A 19,475-nucleotide genomic window follows, 5' to 3' on the forward strand; every position below is an offset into this window, starting at 1 on the left:
AGACCAATGGCAGCCGGCTTACGAGAAGTCAAACTTGCATCCGTGCTAGTACAAAGATTTCCCGGAGAATGGAACACGGGGAAACAAGCAGAGGAACGGAGAATCACTGCACACTCTCCTCTCGCTTATATTCCACCGGTCTCGCAGCGTGGCCTAATAAGTCAAACACGTGTGCATACTAGTAGTGCCACCAAACACAAACTATACAAAACTATCGATTTTCCCTTTCTATCCTGCATTCCTCCTCCTCTGCAGCCAGAGACCAGACAGGCACAGACTCCCCGCTCTACAAGTGCTCACCGTACCAGCAGTAAGGACAGGAGCGGGGAGGAGAGGAGATCAATGGCGAGCAGCGTGGTGGGAGATGCTGGGGAAGGGGAGTGGCTCAAGGTCGCCGAGCTGAGGGCCATGGCGGGAGCCCAGGACCCGCATGTCAAGGTACGTTCCTTCGTTCATCTTCGTCGCTGTCGTACGTCTTCCTTTTGAGAGATGAACTGTGGGTGCGTATGCACGCTCGACGGTTCTGCTATTATCACTTTGTCACCGGCGGTCGATATGCAACTAACCAGAAATCCTCGGCCGCGTTCTTTGTTTCGTTTGCATGCTTAGTTTTAGCAGATTGCAAGCAGAACGCAATTGTGTCAAAAACGCCGATACGTGTCAAAAACGCTACATGCAGGACTAACTGATTTTCTTTTTTTATACCGGGAAACGTATCAGTAGAATATATGAGTACGTTATACGGCCGGTAACCTGTCACTTTAATTGGTCAATAAGGCATACAGGGCATCTCGGTAGCAGTTAGTTGTATGGACACGGGGGATTCCTCTTAACAAATTGATCCTCGACTGAACAACCAGATGCTCCAGGACAAGTGATGGGAACAGGCGTATCGTACTCGTAGCTCACCTCTAGCTAGCAGAACCATGTGGCCACGTGATGACGTGAAGCATGGGCGCCGCGCCGGCCCAACTATTTTTCGAGTAAATATCCAAAAACTATCACAGTTGAGACAACATTTTTCTGAGAACTATCACTTCACTTTTCTTTTGCCAAAACTTACTAATTTTGTGCTATTTTTTCTAAAAACTATCGAATTTTGTTGATGACCGATTGACCTAAAACTAAGGGTGGTTATGACAACCCGCAAAAAAAGTGGTTATGACATATATGGCCCATCCGTCAGGGCCGACGTGTCACAAAGTCAACCCCATTAAGCTGCATTGCTACGTTGACCGTTATGACATGTGGGACCCACACGTCATTTCCAGTAAAAACGGCTCGCACACACGCATTGGGCGAAACACTTTCCTGTTCGTGCGTTCGGTCAAATCAGCCGCTCGCAAGTGCAGGAGGCGAGGCTAGGTTTAGCGTCGCCGCCGGCCGCCTCTAGCCCCGGACACGTGGCGTGCGCTCTGCTTCGCCCAGTGGCCGTCCCTCGCAGGCCAGCACGGACTCGTCTCCGCAGTGCCACCGCGCCGGCTCTTCGCGGACGCTTCCCCTTTCCTGGGCCAGAAGTCGGGGAGCTCGGCGCCAACGACATCCCTGTGAAGATCGTCTCCGCGGTGGACGTGTATTACAGGGGCACCCTCGTGTTGTCCCATGTAATGGAGATGCCCGTGTCGCCGCCATGGTTCCTTAGCTCACAGGTCCGCGTCGAGGTCTTGGATTACAAGAAGTCAGCGCCGGTGGCGGCGGCGTTCTCACTGATGGAGCTTGAGCTGAGCTAGTTGGTCGTCAACCCCGCCCACGGCCGAGCGATGAAGGTGTCTAGCAGGCGAGCGGTCGCCTTGGGCCGACACTGGTACACCGGCGAGATCCTGGTACGGTTCACGATGGTGTTGGGCGGGTGCAACTTCGAGATCACCATGACCTGATCCGATGAGTCCAGACACGTCAGGGATGTCAGCCTGGTAGTGGAGAACGCCCATGGCGCAGTCGTCTACAAGCTGCTCGAGGAAATATCCCCATAGATACTTAAAGAGAGAAAATGGTTGATGCCGACGTGTGGGTCCCACCTATAGTATTGGCAACATGACGTTCAAAGTTAATGGAGTTGATATTTTATGACACGTTAGCCCTAGCAGGTGGGGCCACCATGTTATAAATGATTTTAAAACGCCCAAACCGATACCTAACTCGAATGGGTATTTTTTTTAGCCAAAAGTTAGCGCAAAATTGGCAGGCTTTGACAAAGAATTGTAAAGTGATAGTTCTAGAAATTGCCCCAATCATGATAGTTTTTGGCTATTTACTCCTATTTTTTTGGGAGTACCTAGAACTCATCTAGATGAGATATAGTTTGGTCTCATTCACATTAAAAACAAGAACAGATACAACCCACATCACCACACACGCATCTTATAGCATCACATCCAATGGCTATAAAAGGTGAATGAGACCACTAGCAAAACTGATTTTTCTATCATCACAATAACTATTCAAGCAAGCATACAATGGACCGAATAAGCTCGACTCACCGAGACACATGGCACTGGCACAGAGTAATACTACATCTATAAAAGTTTACTTAAAAAAGTTACATCTAAACTGATGTGGATGATTGTGATTGGTAATAGAGGGATGAGGGGGTCAACGCCACTTAAATTCAATTCAAGGGGAGAGAGAATTAGTTTGGAAGCTTAAGTAAACCTTTGTAGATTCTTTGGGGCTCTACGCATGCAGCTAGAAGAATTGAGTACACTGTTAATTTAGTTAATTCCATTCAGTATACTGACGCGTACGTGCAGGAGGTGGACAACCTGACGCTCCGGAGGTTCCTGCGCGCGCGGGGCCACGACGTGGGCAAGGCCTCGGCGATGCTGCTCAAGTTCGTGGCGTGGAGGCGGGAGTCCGTGCCAGGGGGCGTCGGCGCCGTCATGCCGGCGGAGCTGGTGCGGGCGGAGCCGTCGCGCGAGTTGGCTTCCATGGGCGGCGTCGACCGCGCAGGCCACCCCGTCCTGCTCGCCTTCCCGGCCAAGCACTTCTCCGCCAACCGGGACATGGCCGGCTTCAAGCGTACGCATATCGACCCCACCTTCACCCCCACGGCCTCTGATCTTCGCTTGCTAATGATCGACGATGGAGTTCGATGATCTTGGTTACCTTCACCCGGTGCAGGGCTTGTTGTGTACCTGCTGGACAGGGTCTGCGCGAGGATCCCACGGGGGCAGGACAAGTTCATCGTCGTGGTGGATCTCAAGGGGTGGGGGTATGCCAACTGCGACGTGCGCGCGTACGTGGCGGCCATCGAGATCATGCAGAGCTACTACCCGGAGCGGCTGGGCAAGGCGCTCATGGTCCATGTGCCCTACCTGTTTATGAAGGCGTGGAAGGTGGTGTACCCCTTCATCGACGCCAACACTAGGGACAAGTTCGTGTTCGTGGACAACAAGAGCCTGGAGGGGGCGCTGCGGCGGGAGATGGATGAGACCCAGCTGCCGGAGATGTACGGCGGGAAGCTGCCCATTGCCCCACTCACCGACGACTAGGTAGCTACGACGTACGATCGGTCGATGTATGTAGCACCGAAACAAAGAGGACAGGGTCTCTTGTATGTAGATGTAATTGGGGGAGAGAGCTCGCATTGCACTGTCACCGTCTGTATGTAGGGTATTTTCTTTTTTTCGATAAAGGACATTTCATTGAATAGATATATCAAGGTGATACAATCGCATCGAAAGAAAGCCCGACCTCTACATAGCTAGATGCACACAGCCAAAAAAGTCCAGAGTACCCTAAAAGCAAAAAATATTTCGATACAATGCCAATCAAAAAAACATGTCCAGCCTAAGGAGTGGCAGATCCTATCCGTAGGTCACACCGCCATCCATGGGGTAGAAAACCTCCCTGACCGTACGCTCCAGCCGTGTAGACGCCATCATAAAAAGGTCTCTGTCCTCCTGCCTCTGCAGGATAGACCAAGTATGGAGCAATCGTGTACACACATGAATAACCTGTATAGGAGATGAGACACATTTGTTATTAAAAATCACATCATTCCTGGTAAGCCACAGTGCCCAGCATAAGGCCGCCGCTCCCACAAGAATATGTGCAGAAAATTGTTTATCAATACCCCGCAACCAGTTGCCGAACATGTTCCGTGCACTACGTGGTGGGTATAGATTCGAAGCTACTTGAACTATGGCCCAAACTGCCCGAGCGAACTTGCACTCAAAAAATAAGTGTTTAATAGACTCGTCATGTTGGCAAAAGAAACATGTCTTGGAACCATGCCAGTTTCATCGTGCCAGATTGTCTCTAGTTAGGATGACTCCTCTGTTAAGAAACCAGAGGAAAATCTTCACTCTTAGAGGGATTTTGAGCTTCCATAATTTCCTGTTATCAACTGGAACATCACAATGAACCATTGCATCATACATGAATTTGACTGAAAATTTGCCATTCTGATGTAAGTTCCATCGAAAAATGTCCGGCTCACCTGACAATTGAATGTCCTCCAGGCGAGTGAGTAATTCATTCCATGCTGCAGGCGACGGCCAAAAAGGTCCCTACGGAAAGAAATATCAAGATTTTCTTGTCCTAAAACTTGTTTGATTGTGACGAATTTATGTCTAACAATCCTATACAAGCTCGGATATTGCACCATTAGTGGGTTATTCCCTAGCCAGATATCTTCCCAGAATCGAACCCGAGAACCGTCCCTAACTGAGAAGGTCCCAAATTGGAAAAAGAATTCCTTGGCCTTCGTCACACCACTCCAGAAATGCGAATCCCCAGGTTTCCAATGAACTTGAGAAATGGCATTGGATCCCACATACTTGTTGCAAATGATTTCCTGCCATACTCCATTCTCAGTGAGTAGTTTGTACACCCACTTGCTGAGAAGAGCAATGTTTTTAATCTCAAGGTCTTGGATTCCCAGCCCCCCTTGACTTTTAGGTCTGCATAATACGCTCCACCTAGCCAGTCGATATTTCTTGGATTCGTTATCGCATTGCCAAAAAAACTGGATCTAAAGTAGTCTAGTCGCTGGAGAACCCCTTTCAGTAGGTGGAAGAATGACAACATATATAAAACCATGTTGCTTAGAACTGAATTGGTCAAGATCAATCGTCCCCCGTAAGACAAGAGCTTGGCCTTCCAACTGGCTAAGCGTTTCTCAAGTCTCTCTTCCGCATGCTTCCACTCAGTGATAGTTAAGCGCCGATAGTGTATGGGAATACCCAGATATCGAATCGGAAACTGCCCGAGCTGGCATCCAAAAATCTCAGCGTACTCAGGTGCTGATTCTGCAGCATCGCCAAAGCAAAAAAGTTCGCTCTTATGAAAATTAATTTTGAGACCAGAAAGTTCCTCAAAAGCACATAAGAGCAACTTGAGATTTCTTGCCTTATCTAGATCATGATCCATGAATAGAATAGTGTCATCCGCATATTGTAGAATAGATAGGCCATCTTCTACCAAGTGTGGAATGACACCACTAATTTGACCGTCCAGTTTAGCCCGCTCAACAAGGGTAGCTAGCATGTCGGCCACAATGTTAAACAAAATAGGAGAAGCGGGGTCCCCTTGGCGAAGCCCCTTCCTTGTCTGAAAATAGTTGCCAACGTCATCATTAACTTTTATGGCCACACTGCCTCCAAAGACAAAGCTCTCTACCCAACGACATCATTTTTGTGAAAACCCCTTCATGCTCAAAGTTTGCAACAAAAAGGGCCACTTAACCTTATCGTAGGCTTTTTCAAAATCTATTTTAAGAATGACACCATTCAACTTTTTTCGGTGAAGCTCATGTACAGTTTCGTGCAAGACGACCACTCCATCTAATATGTTGCGGCCTTGCATAAATGCTGTTTGAGTGGGTTTTACGACATGGTCAGCCACCCCGTTCAACCGATTAGTTGCGACCTTCATAAAGATTTTAAAACTTACATTCAGAAGGCAAATCGGACAATATTGTTGAATACGACTAGCCTCCTTCATCTTAGGCAATAGGATAATTTCCCCAAAGTTTAAACGAGAAATGTCAAGGTCTTCAGCATGCAGTTGGTTAAACAACTGAACCAAGTCTGCCTTAATGACGTCCCAAAAACATTGATAGAACTCTGCGGGAAAGCCATCCGGACCCGGAGCCTTGTTGTGTTCCATTTGAAACACTGCGGTTCGAATTTCCTCCTCAGAGCACGGGGAGGTTAGGAATTCATTTTCCGTGCTTCCGTAACTTGAGGAATGTCATGAGTAATGGATTCATCCAGCTGAAAATTTGATTTAGCTGAAGGTCCAAAAAGCTCTTTGTAATACTTAGTAATAAAAGTTCTAAGTGGTACGTCCCCCTCAATTCGGCCTTCCTCCTGGTCAAGGGCGAATATGTGTTTCTTTCTATGTCTGCCACTGGCAAGCATTTGAAAGTATTTCGTATTATCATCATCTTGCACAAGCGAATCCGCCTTGCAACGTTGATACCATTTAATCTCTTCCTCGCGTAGTAGGCGGGCTATCTGCTTGTTTAGATTGCTTTTTTGCTCAATCTCAACTGCAGACAAAGGCCTCACCTCCACTATTTTATCAAGGGAATCAATTAAGGTAAATAGTCGCAGTTTTTCTTTTTTGTAGATGCCAGCAGTATGCTTGGCCCATCCATGAAGGAATCGACGCAATGCGCGAATTCGATTATTCCATCGTTGAATGGGTGTGTTACCGCGAGGCTGGCGTGCCCACACTTTCTTAACCAGGTCATGAAATCCCTCTCTAGTGAGCCATCCCAATTCAAATTTAAATTGGTGAAGGTCAGAGCTTGGGATTGGTTGTCCAAAATCGGTGAGCAATGGAGCGTGATCCGATAAGGCCTCAATTCTTTCTAATGCCCGGACCGAGGCTAGGGGATATTTATATTCCCAGTCGGTGGTAACTAGCACCCGGTCAAGTTTTTCAAAGGTTGGCACCGATCGGTTATTGGCCCAGGTATACTGACGACCAGAGATCGTGATCTCCCTCAGATCCAGACTGTCAATAACAACATTAAAGAGGAAAGGCCACCTTGTATCAAGCCGGTCATTATTTTTTCCTGCTGATATCGAAGGATATTAAAATCCCCCCCGATTAACATGGGGTGGGGATTGTCTCGACAGGTATTAACAAGTTCTTTTAGAAATGCAGACTTAAACTCCTCTTGAGCGGCGCCATATACAGCTACCAGGCTCCAAAGGAAATTGTCAGACTTGTTTCAAAGGTGGAATTTGATATGATACTCCCCCTTTGACGTGGACAATAGTTGCAAGTACGTAGAGTTAATACCTAGCAATATTCCACCAGACCTCCCAGTCGGCGGTAAGACGTGCCATTCGTAGTCCAAACCACATGAGAAGTGGTCCAGATCACGTGTTGGAAAGTCACGTTTGCCCGCCTCAGTGATAGCCACGAAGTCCAACGCATGATCCTTTACACAATCGGCAATGTGTTTGTGTTTAGCCAAGTCACCTAGACCTCTGCTATTCCAAAACATGCCTCTCATGCTGAACCAATTTTTTGTTTAGAGACCTTTGCCTTCTTAGAAGAGCGCCCTCTTTTCTTTCCTGAGTTAGACTTATTTTTATGCACCGACGCGACAAGCTCACAAAGCGTAGTGTCGCGTACAGTATCGTCAAGGTCTACTTCAGTCGTGTCTTTAACCAAATGAGAGAGAAGCTTGCCTTCATGATTGGCATCAGCATCCTCATCCTCCTCATCTGACACGAGAGGGTCAACAAAGCTCGACAACTTAGGAGCAACCATAAGCCGGTCGAACTCCACTTGTTTAAGGGCCCTAACCGAGAAGTCTATCTCTTTCTTATTACGTCCTAGTGACACTCCAAGTCTAGTGATATTTGAAGATACTTTGGATTTATCAAAAGACATAAAAGATTTGCGAGAGGGTGTACCTTCGGAGTCGAGGTTGCGCGCAGCCGTCCTACGCATGGCCTTCACCATAGAGTCCTCGTCAGTGGCTGCTGAACTGTCAGTCCCGACGTAATGACGCCCGCTGCGCCTCAACGGCGACGGAGTAATATCGGCCGCTGAGCTTGTCCCGACGACTCTGAGAGGCGGAGTAGACTGTTGTGGTGGTGAAGAAGAAGATCGCAGGGGCTGCTCCTCAGCCTCCTCGGGACCGGAAGCTGACGCCCCCTGGTGACGGAGGTGTAGATGATAACGCGCGGAGCTCCGCCCTGGCAGACTCCTGGCAAGCATGAATGGACGGGGAGAAGATTACTCCCCGTCGAGTCAGAGAGACAGGTGTAGGCGATGGTGGTGGCGATGGAGCGCTCGCATTCACCACAGTGGTTGCCATCCCCTCCGGTATGGGACGCATGTGACCCCCGTCGTCGAGGTGCGGCGGCGCCAACCAGTGAGTCGGTGAAGGCGGCGTCGAGGATCGGGGCGCCAGCGTCGTCGGAGAAGCAATGTTAGAGGAAGTAGCCGGCACCGGCGAAGAAGACCCCATGAGTGACGAAGAAGCAGCTGTGGCAGGTAAGCCTCGATGAGGGTTCGACGGTGTGACGGCAATGGCCATCTGCATGGGTACCACTCCGCCCGAGGTAGGAGGGGCTGAGGTGTTGTTGGATGATGAAGAAGTGGGTTTGGGCCTTTTACTGGTATCATTGCCCCCCACTGTGTCATCCCTCTCATGTCCCTTATCGCCTCCTGAATCATCCCCATGCTCCCATACTCGAGGCACAAAATCAGCATCAACACGAAAGTCCTCTTTTTCCAGGCTGTACCGGAACTCATAACCCTTCCTCTGAATGACCACGTCAGAAGAAAGAGAATCAATTGTGCTTCTCTTGAAAGCATCAAGGTTCAGCACCGCTACCTGAATACGAACAATTCCTCTGCGACGCAACCATAGAAGATCGACATCCAGAGTAGCTCCAATAACCGAGCCGACCGCCCAAAGACCCAAGAAATGACGAAGAGCGTGAGGCACACCGTGCACATGTACCCAAATAGAAATAAGCTCGAAACGATGTGGTATCGCGTCTGACTTCCAAGGCTTGAACTCGATGGTGACATTGTGAGACTTGAGGAAAACTGCAAAACCGGTCACCCTCTGCAAAACCTCCTCACTAGGAAACGACATCAGAAATGCATCCTCACCATGTGGCACCGTCTCCCAATTCCAATCATGCTGAACCTGAGCAATCTTAGCCACCTCCAACTCCACAATATTGGCAGAAAGTGAACCACCAGAAATCGAAACCAAAGCTATCCGTGAGTCTTGCTGTGAGAGATCCTCCCTACAAACATTATCAGGCATCTGAAAAAACGCCATGGTTTCAGTTCCATAACCACATAGCATCGCCGCCGGCTTTGGTAGCTTTAAGGCAGGGCACCGTCTCATGGTCATAGGGTGATTGGTCTTGTTATAGATGAAGCAATATTGCTGCGTCTCGCAGTCGTCCGCCTTGTGTCCAGCAGATTGGCATTTGAAACACCAAAGCTTTTTGGGTACTGATGCCTCTTGGACAGCACCTGTAGACTGAATATGCTGGGCGTCCAAAGGTAAAGTTGCAAACTGCATCTGCGTTGCTGTCACAGCGGGCAAACGGGGCATCTGAGCCAAGGATTGCACCGGTTGGGCAGAAGCAAAAATAGGAGCAACGGTGACCACTTGCGGGAGAGCAGGATGTTGAGTAGCTGCACCTTGACGGGGCTTGATGCGGCCGCCCTTACCACCCTTCTGCTTGCGCGGCCGGGCTGCGGCAGGAACCCCGGCGACTGCATTGCCGTAGACAGGCGGACCGGCGGCGAGGTCTTGAAACTGCTGTTGCGTCACATCAGGCAATGCATGGTACCGTGGAGGAGCCGACATGTGTTGTTGTTGCTGCACATACCCGCCTCCAGCATGAAGGAGGAGCTGCGGTTGTTGAGGATGGTAACCAGCAAACTGATGTGGCTGCGTGGCCTGGACGACCTGCGACGACGGCAGCTGCACCGGTGCGGGATGCGACGGCGTAAGCACGGCCTGAGGCGCGGCCGTTTGGACAGCCTGAATTGGCTGGTACACGCCTGGTGCGAGACCGGGAGCCCCACCCGAGGGAGAGCGGGCGATCGGCGGCGGCGCAGAGCTCGGAGGTTGGCGGCCGGCGGCGGCCCCCGACAGCGCGGAGGAGGCGTCCCGACGCGACATCACAGGAGAGCGAACAACGGCCGCGAACGAACGAGTGGGATTAGGGTTTTCTTCTGGCTGCACCCGTTTCCACATGTGGCCTAGCCAACGCCCGAGATTGGCCATCCGTAATGGACGTCCAAGATGCATCGGGCCGCGAGCCAGACTTGGAGCTGCCGAAGAAGTCGGATCGAAGGTTTGAACCGCGGTCGGCTCGGCGGGCTGCACGGCCAAGCCCGACGTGAGCGGCGCAGCTGTAGACTGCGACGAGGACGCCCCAACAGCGAGCCACTCCGGCGGCAGAAGATGGCCCAGTGTCCTCGTTGGCGACATCCGAGGAGGCGGGATGGGTCCGACCCACGGCTTGACGAGAGGCCTAGTCAAGCCAGCCACCCTGTGGACGCCGCGAGTTGCCGGAGTATGAGACCTTAGACTATTCACCTCGCCGAGCGCCGTCTTGTCTGCATCCGGGACGGGAAGCACGACGCCCTCTGCCTCCTCCGGCGATGAGACTGCAACCGCGTCCGACCTACACACAGAGAGCACCTCACCTGTATGTCGAGAATGCGGTTTCTCCCACACCCTAGATGCGGGCGTTGGGTATCCTATATCCACCCAAAACTCTTTAGCCAGCTCGTCGTCAGTCTTCCTCCGACGAGCCACGCCAGACTGCATGGGATGGACGTCGGTGGACATGTCCTCGGCCAACGGTGCAGCCTCCTCCGCTCCCGCTTCAGCCAGGCAGGAAAAACGAGATCCCAAGCCACCCAACGGGGGCGCCGGCGACCAGCACGGCGCCAGGGTCAGGCGTCGCCTTGAGGCGATCCGCATTACGCGGAGGTTGGCTGTCCTCCTTAAGTTGTGGTGGCAAGCAGATGCGTAGGGTATTTTCTGACAGAAAGCATTCCTGCATTCTGCGGAGTGATATGGTAAGGGATTAATGGCATTTAAACATGACAGAATTTGGACCCGAGTCCTGCTGCTAGGGTGTTGGTAGTATTATTTTAAGAAAACAAACTTATCAAAACACCGCCTTGAGGACACTGAGCTTAAATGTGGGAGTGAAATGTGTCACTAGTCAATTAACTTAAGAGAAGGTGCAGACTGAAATGGGTTGCCGATTTTATGCATACTGAGTTACTGACGGTTCATGGAACATCACACTCCTTTGACAACATTTCTTTCCGGTCGACGTTGATGAAATACTGAAAATCAAACCCTCTAGTAGAATGGAAAAGGACTGCGTTGCCTGACAGCCAGACAAGCATGGAATGTTCACTGTCAGATCAGCATATAGGATGGCTCAGGATCGTCTCATGGCAACACAGGAGATTGGCGAGTCGAGTGGACGTCCAGATGGGTCAAGACCAGCTTGGAAGTTGATGTGGAGCTGCGGCGCCCCACGTAAAGTATGGGTGTTTGCGTGGAAGGCTGCGAGAGGGGCCTTGGCTACCAGAGAAAATATGTTGCGCCCCATCACCTTGATCATGATGTGATCTGTACCATTTGTGGGCAAGAGACTTGTCCAATGCCAACATGCACGTAATCTCTGGACTATGATGAGATTAGTTTGGGACCTTCCAGCTGATGACTCACTCAAAGGTATGGAACCGGAATGGCTCCTTCTTTGCCTCCAGCAATTACATGAGACCCAGCGTATGCTCCCGCTCATGCTACTATGGCGTGTATGGCATGTTCGAAACGAACTTACAAACCACTGATCCCGGTCGAGGCATCAAAGAAATTTCTCTGTAGCTATGTTGATTCCTTGCTACTTATCAAACAGGGGCCAGAGGTGGACATCCTCAAGGGGAAGCAACCAGCTCTTTTATCCAACAATGGTGCTCAACATAAGCTGGAGCCTAGCGTACAACCTAGTTGGATTCCTCCCCCATGTGGTGTTGCAAAGCTCAATTTTGACGGTTCGTTTGTACAGGCAGATGGAACAGCCAGTGCCGGTATGGTCCTACGTGATCACACAGATGCGGTTATCTACGCAGCATGCAGATGGATCCGGAACTGCCCGGGCGCACTGGAGGCAGAGCTATCGGCGTGTGAGGAGGGCATGAAGCTGGCGTTGCACTGGACTCCCTTGCCTATCCAGGTCGAGACAGACTGTGCGGAGATCTTGAAGCTCCTTGAATTAGGTTCAAAGGAAAGATCAAGGAATATGTTTCAGGTGGCGGCCGTTTCAGAGATGTTGCAAGAAAGATCAATGCAAGTCACAAAAATAGGTAGATCACAGAATAAGGCTGCACATGCCATGGCAGCAATGGGTCGTGGTCAGCAGCATACGGCTTGTTGGTTAGCAAATTCCCCCTAGGAGATTAGCATTGTCATTTCAAATGATTGTACTCTCACTATTGATTAAATGAAATGAAATGCTTTCCCCCCGCAAAAAAAAACTTAAGAGAAATGTTATCTACTAGCTGACGTTAGTTTTTTGACGATTCCCAGTGAAGGGCTTGCTCGCTGTCGGATGGCCAACACGAATCCCAAAGCGATGGAGCGGCATCAGGTCAGCTGAAGCCATCTTTTGACCTCTTTAGTACTACGACCTTGTCCTCTTAGCCGCCATACACCGCAGCTCCACTACCCATTTCTCTCTATTAGAGATATATTTGGTAGTTAGAAATTTGTCACGTGTTTCAGGAACAAAATTCCTAAACTTTGCCATGTGTCCATGGCAAATTCTTAAATTTGCCGTCTGTTCAAAGAAAAAAAAATCCCCAACTCTGCCATGTGCCCATTACAAAATTCCAAAAGTTGCCATGTTTTTAAAAAGAAATTTCTTAAATTAGCCATGTTCAATTTTTTTATAGATAGCATGACAATTATACTTTTTTAGACCATGAAAATTTATTAATTAGACCATGGTAGTTTTTTTGTTATTAGCATGGCAATTTCATTATTAAGACCATGGGAAAGTAATTATTTTGAACCATGGCAAATTTATTGTTTGTGCCATAGAAAATTTTATAGTTGGACCATGGTAAATTTTTAGGTCGACCTTTCGGGCCGTAAACCAATTAGTGACACCCGAGCAAAAAGGCAAAGACGGTATAGCTCCTGAGGGCACTAGTTGGGCTCCGATTTCAGCCAGAACCAAGTTTTTCTTAACATAGTACAAACGCATGCGCTCATACATGCATACACTCACCCCCTATGAACGCTCGCATGCACACCCTATTTCTATGAGTACTGCCGAGAGATTTATGGTATCTCGCACGTCGGGTCACTAGCTGGTTTCCATCCATGGAGAGAATTGAATACCACCAACACTTGTTATTAGCTCACCAACTGTGGTATTCCTGCCTCTCGGGTGAATATTGTGTGATTTATAGCCCTTGACCTTCTTGCAAATCACAAAGGTAGCGCACTCAAGAAGTTTCCACTTATAACGTTTTGTCCAGACAAAGACAAAGTCAAAGACAAGCAACAGTTAGATCATGAAGGACCCCGGGGGCAACTGACGTCTGACGAGAACATGGCCCCTGCAAGAGTTGTTGATGTGCCCCTATAGCTGGTGGACTCCGAGTCCGAGTCATCGGTTCGGCCCGTCCTATGGATGTTGGGTCGAGTTCATCTTCTTGGCTATGCCGAGGGGCATGGCATCATCAATCTTGAAGGCGTGTCTCAAAAAAAATCAATCTTCAAGGTGAAAAAACAAGATCCCGTCTTTAGTGGTTAGATCTGCGACAAGCGGCGCTCCCTTTCTGAAGGCGTTGTTGTTGAGGAGCATTTTGCATTGCTCTTATGTTGTCTAGAGATGGTTGGTACCAATGGTCATTCTCATATTTCGTCAATCATTTTTTTTGAGCTCTTTTATGGTACCCTGGAATGAATATTGGCCGTTCATTTCTGATGATCCAACGCCTCAAAGGGATGTATACTGCTTGGATCGGGTTAGCAGTACAGCGTGCACTGCTTGTTTAACGTGAGCAGTATACAAGATTTGAGGGCAATTTGGGAAGATATTTTCAGCTCGTCAGATGGATTGATGCGACCCACTCGTTCTCTTTCTCATCTGTTCTGTCGCCGCCCGCATGAATCTCCGCATGCCCATGTCCCGTCCCTTCCTCGATCAGCCCGTGCTCGGTGGCTTGGAGCAGGTTTCACCTGACGTCCCCTACCCGTCCTGCTCTTCGTCGCCAGGCCGTATGTGAGGCGCTGGCTTAGACTGCTCATCGCGGCCTGACTCATGACGGTGGTGGCAAAAACACCGGACGCCGCTGACGAGCTCGCCGCCGTCGAAATTAAAGAAGGCCATGCCATACAGAAATACATCATCCCCCGCCACAGCTCCCAGGCAGCAATACGTAGGCGACAGGTGCTCACGGATAGTTTAGTAATTGGTATTCACCTTCGTATAGTTGTCCATGTCCAACACAAATTCAGGTTTTAAGTTGTAAAGTATATATTAGTTCAGTCTGTTGGCAATCGCAGTGATGCTCGGTTATTTCCAAGGAGCGGCAGTTAGCAGTAGCACTTGCAAGAAATTTTTAAGGCCACTCAGTTTCTACGATGAAATCATACCACATATACGGATATACCCAATCATAGATAACTGAACTTCTAATCCATAAGAAGGTAGCAGATGTTCGAGGCCTGCCGCAAGGTCACCGATGTGCGAGCCTGCAAGGTTTACTAGAGGAGCATGGCGATTGGACGGAGCCAACTAACGCAGTGGCAGCGGCAAGAGGGACCGAGGGGAGTTGAACAGCCGGCAGGGTGTGTGGGAACGGCGCATTGGGATTGAGGTGAACCGTGGCTGCTTGGGGCCGCGGTGTGTGGGGGAGGCGGAGTTTTAATGTGAAAACTTAGGGTCTAAACTACCCTCAAGAAATCAACGGTGAGATTAGATATATACTGCTCCCTTTCTCCTAGCAGTATAGGGTACCATAAAAAAGCTCTTTTTTTTACCCTTCAATTTTTTTCTTATAGAGGTTGGACGTGTGCTTTCAATGCTTATTTGAGCCGATAAAATCCATCCTTCATCGAAAAAGACGCTACAACGAGATGAAAGTTTTGTGAACACCAGTCCGTCCAATAGCAGCCGGCCTACCGAAAGTCAAAACTTGCATACGTGCTACATAGATCTCCCGGAAAAGGGAACGCAGTCAAATGCGGCCCACGCCACGACGAGCAGAAGGAACGAAGAACCATTGCACACTCCCATCTCCCGCCTCTCGCTTATATTCCACCCGGCCAAACAATAAGTAACACCTAGTCAATCACGTGGCGTCTATACAGCTAGCTTCCCTGCAGCCAGTCAGACCAGACAGGCAGAGACTCCCCCGCGCTCTACGAGTACTCACAGAGTCAGAGTACCGGTAAGAAGGACAGGAGCGGGGAGGAGAGGAGAGGAGATCGATGGCGAGCAGCGTGGGGGGAGATGCTGGGGAAGGGGAGTGGCTCAAGGTCGCCGAGCTGAGGGCCATGGCGGAAGCCCAGGACCCGCATGTCCAGGTACGCTCCTTCATCTTCGGTAGCTCCTTCGTCGTCTTCCTTTCGAGGGTTGATCTGTCGATGCATATACCTGCTTTGACGGATTTCTGCCATCTCACAGTGGTCGATCTGATTCTGCAACCAACCGAAAATCCCCGTCCCCGGCCGTGTTCTTGTTGTTTCTTTTGCCCGGTCGATCCAACACAACTGTTCTTCATGACCACTGGGATGGATGCTTCCGTTTTCTTGCTATTCCTAGTCTGCCACTCTGGCCTTCTCCTGGCCTTTGGGAGCAGAACACAAACAACAGACTGTATTACTGTAGTATTTTATGGCCGGTAACATGTCACTTTAATTGCCCAGTAGTGCGTACAGTGCTATTGACGTTGTCACCAGTCACCGGTTAACATCTTGTTAGTAGTTGGTTGTATGGAAAAATCAATTGATTAAGCCAGCTGATGGGGATTCTTCCTAACAAACTGATCGTTGACCGAATAAGCAAATGCTGCAGCACAAGTGATGGGAACGGGTGTGCCGCCCGCTTCACCTCTCTCTAGCTAGCAAACGCAAAGTCGTGGCCACGTGAAGCATGGCCACGATAATTATTCAAGCAAGGATATACTAGTTACAACGGACCGAATATGCCCGAATCATCAGCGCACATGGCGCGTGAAGCTAGAACATTTCAGCAGTAATTTTTTTGATTCAGTTCAGTAAATTCAATGATCCAACGGACCGAACGTACTGATCACGACGCGTGCAGGAGGTGGACAACCTGACGCTCCGGCGGTTCCTGCGGGCGCGTGGCCATGCCGTCGGCAAGGCCTCGGCGATGCTCCTCAAGTTCGTGGCGTGGAGGCGGGAGGCCGTGCCCGGTGGCGTCGTGCCGGCGGAGCTGGTGCGGACGGAGCTGTCGCACGAGATGGCCTACATGGGCGGAGCCGACCGCGCCGGCCGCCCCGTCATGCTCGCCTTCCCCGCCAAGCACTTCTCTGCCACCCGCGACATGGCCGGCTTCAAGCGTACGTTCACACATCTCACCTTCACTCTCATGATTTCTTGCTGGCTAAATGGAATGGAATTTGAAGATGCATGTTTTGGAGAGGAACCTCTGGGGCTGGTTAGTAAATATTCCGTATCTCCGAATCACAACCGTTACGCAGTCGTCTCACGTAACCACAGTCCAAGGGTTGTACCTTGTCAACACTTTTTTTTAGGGGGCCTTGTCAACACTTGCATGTGGGCTGAATCAACTGGTCAAAACAGACTCTATTACTATGAGGCCCAAGTGCTTCCTCCAATCCAAAGTCAAACTTCCGGATGTTTGACAAAATTTATGTTAAAAAATGTGTTGATACCTATAACATTCAATAAGTATAAAAACATAGTTTATGATGGAACTAATGGAAATAATGTAATGTTGTAGACACTGATATATATTTCAATAAACTTGATCAAAGTTGAGAAAAGCTTAACTTAGGACAAAGCTAAAACTTCAGTTAGTTTGGAATAGATGGACTAGTGATTATTTGGATGAAAAATCATAAAGGTGTGACTTCGAAATATTTACCTTTTTTGAAGAAATGAAACCATCACATGATATATACAATACAAAAACATTTGGAGCGGCCATTGATACCATTTTCTTCTCCTTTCTGCAGGCTATATTGTCTACTTGTTCGACGCCATGTGTGCCAGGTAGCGCGTTACCACACCCACATGTCTGTCGATCAGCATGATTTGTGGTAGAGCTTAGCATGACACTGAAATCGGATTGTTGTAGGATCCCTCGAGGGCAGGAGAAGTTTCTGTGCGTCGTGGATCTAAAGGGGTGGGGGTACGCCAACTGCGACGTGCGCGCCTACATCGCGGCCATAGAGATCCTGCAAAACTACTACCCGGAGAGGCTGGGCAAGGCGCTCATGATCCATGTGCCCTACCTGTTCATGAAGGCGTGGAAGCTGGTCCAGCCCTTCATCGACGCCAACACCAGGGACAAGGTAGTTAACCTCGCTGGCCAAGAACATTATAACGGTTCATGTTTCTCGTCTCTGTTGTCGATTCTTTTTCTTGTGTTTTCGAGCATGTTTTTACCAGTTAAGCTGGCTGATAAATGTTTATTGAGAAGTCAAATCCTGGCTAATTGCGTCGTCTCGATTGACCGGTGCAGTTCGTGTTCGTGGACGACAAGAGCTTGGAGGAGACGCTGCGGCGGGAGATGGAGGACGGCCAGCTCCCGGAGATGTACGGCGGGAAGATGCCCATTGTTCCCCTCGAGTAGAGTGAGGAGGTGCACGGAAGAGGAATCGATGTACCCAAAACAAATTAGCTATGAAAGGTGAATGAGACCAAATTATATATCATCTAGATGAGTTCTAGTAAAACTGAACAAAATTAACCACGTGCGATGTGGATGTAACCAAGGGAGTGAGACGAGCGCAGCTTGCTCTCACACTCTTGCAGCGTTGTGACTGCTTCGTACGTGTGGCCAGCCCAGCCGGTGCTAACGTCGACGGATCAATAATACGGAAGAACTCTATGGTACTTAGTGGTAGGTATATCGGAGTATGTCTGATCACGTGAAGATACCACCTTTTGTTGTATCACATATCTGTGGTTCTCTGTTTCTCTCGTGTAGTTGTGGTCGACGAATGGGAAACTACTGTGCTTTCATAAAACATATGGAATAATTTGTGCCGCATTAGCCGTCCTAGCTCAGTGGTAGAGCGCGTGGCTTTTAACCACGTGGCCGTGGGTTCGATCCCCACGGACGGCGATTTGATGTTTTGCAGCCCGCATACATTTTACGGAAGTAGCACCATCTTTTTGGCCCGCACCACGTGGCCGTGAGTACTAGACCTTTTTTTTGGTGTTGACTATCTAGGAAAAAAAAACTAAACCGTTTGTCCCCTTACTAGGCAATTCCCCATGTCCTGACCTTCAAAACTCAAGCCCTAAACAATTAGCAATCTTACATAGTCAAGAAGGAGCCGAAGAGGCAGTGAGTAAACTGCATGGTGGTTGAGGATGCATGTCGTTGGCCTCGTGGCCAGGGCAGCCGCCAACCTCTGTCACCAAGTCCTTGGGTTCAGCACCTCGCTCGCAACTGATCGCAACTCCCTACGTCGCGCATCTTTGAGAAACGAAGAGACGAGGAGCGGCAGCGATGGACTGGTCATATTTCCTCTCGTCCACAAAAGTTGTTTTGGTCGTAAGTTAACTGGGTTGGGCTATGAGCATGTAACTGCTGAAGGAGACTCACAGTTTTGCTCGGGTAGAGCACGATACAAAGCAAGTTTAGCCCATTGTGATAGGGTTGTCCTTATTGTTGTCGAGCTAGCAAGCCCGAGCAAGTGCCTAGGTCATTGGTTCAAGGGACCCTCGCTTCCGCCCTTACGACCGCAGACTGTCTATGAACTCGTCGTGATTTCAAACTCCTTTTGCGACCATACCATTTCAATCATCGGGAGGGAACCAGAAATCGAGTTATTGTCAAGACACAATAAGAAGTAGAAGGGGATAAAATAAATTGTATGATGTGTAATAACATGTTCAATGGGCCAAACAACGAACCTGGTCTTTTGGAACATTCTCAAAAAAAAAGATTGGTTAATATGATTATGACATTGATGAGCATTTTCTGATAATTCAGGTTATGCCACCAACCATCTCTATAAGTAGAGTGTACTGCAACCATTCATCCAAAAAGCTTCAGCCTCAATGAAAAATTTATTACGATGTAAATGTCTCTACATATAGGATCGACTGGAAATGTATGAAGATGTAAATCTGTATATAGGCTCAACCAGGCTCTATGTAATTTAGCCAAATGTAGGACATGTCTATTACCTTGGTTAGCCAAGAAAACCAAAGGGCGTATGAACTTGGCCAGCCACCCATGTGCCTCACAATTCATAAAAGT

The 19,475-nt window shown here is 49.2% G+C and overlaps 2 protein-coding genes and 1 non-coding gene across 3 annotated transcripts; all 3 read left to right on the forward strand.

Annotated features, from left to right (window-relative positions):
- Positions 1 to 285: 285 nt before the first annotated feature.
- Positions 286 to 3,630, forward strand: LOC119278251 (phosphatidylinositol transfer protein 3-like). The gene is made up of 3 exons (XM_037559608.1): positions 286 to 438; positions 2,751 to 3,018; positions 3,121 to 3,630. The coding sequence occupies exons 1-3, from the start codon at positions 343 to 345 to the stop codon at positions 3,489 to 3,491; spliced, it is 735 nt and encodes a 244-aa protein (XP_037415505.1). The 5' UTR covers positions 286 to 342; the 3' UTR covers positions 3,492 to 3,630.
- An 11,690-nt stretch (positions 3,631 to 15,320) lies between these two features.
- Positions 15,321 to 18,168, forward strand: LOC119278252 (phosphatidylinositol transfer protein 3-like). The gene is made up of 5 exons (XM_037559609.1): positions 15,321 to 15,574; positions 16,317 to 16,575; positions 17,215 to 17,251; positions 17,337 to 17,553; positions 17,724 to 18,168. The coding sequence occupies exons 1-5, from the start codon at positions 15,479 to 15,481 to the stop codon at positions 17,832 to 17,834; spliced, it is 720 nt and encodes a 239-aa protein (XP_037415506.1). The 5' UTR covers positions 15,321 to 15,478; the 3' UTR covers positions 17,835 to 18,168.
- An 89-nt stretch (positions 18,169 to 18,257) lies between these two features.
- Positions 18,258 to 18,329, forward strand: TRNAK-UUU. The gene has a single exon. It is a non-coding gene; the product is annotated as a tRNA-Lys (tRNA).
- The last annotated feature ends 1,146 nt before the right edge of the window (positions 18,330 to 19,475 follow it).

This window comes from Triticum dicoccoides, chromosome 3B, assembly GCF_002162155.2.
Source record: "Triticum dicoccoides isolate Atlit2015 ecotype Zavitan chromosome 3B, WEW_v2.0, whole genome shotgun sequence".
In the NCBI taxonomy this organism is placed as follows: domain Eukaryota; kingdom Viridiplantae; phylum Streptophyta; class Magnoliopsida; order Poales; family Poaceae; genus Triticum; species Triticum dicoccoides.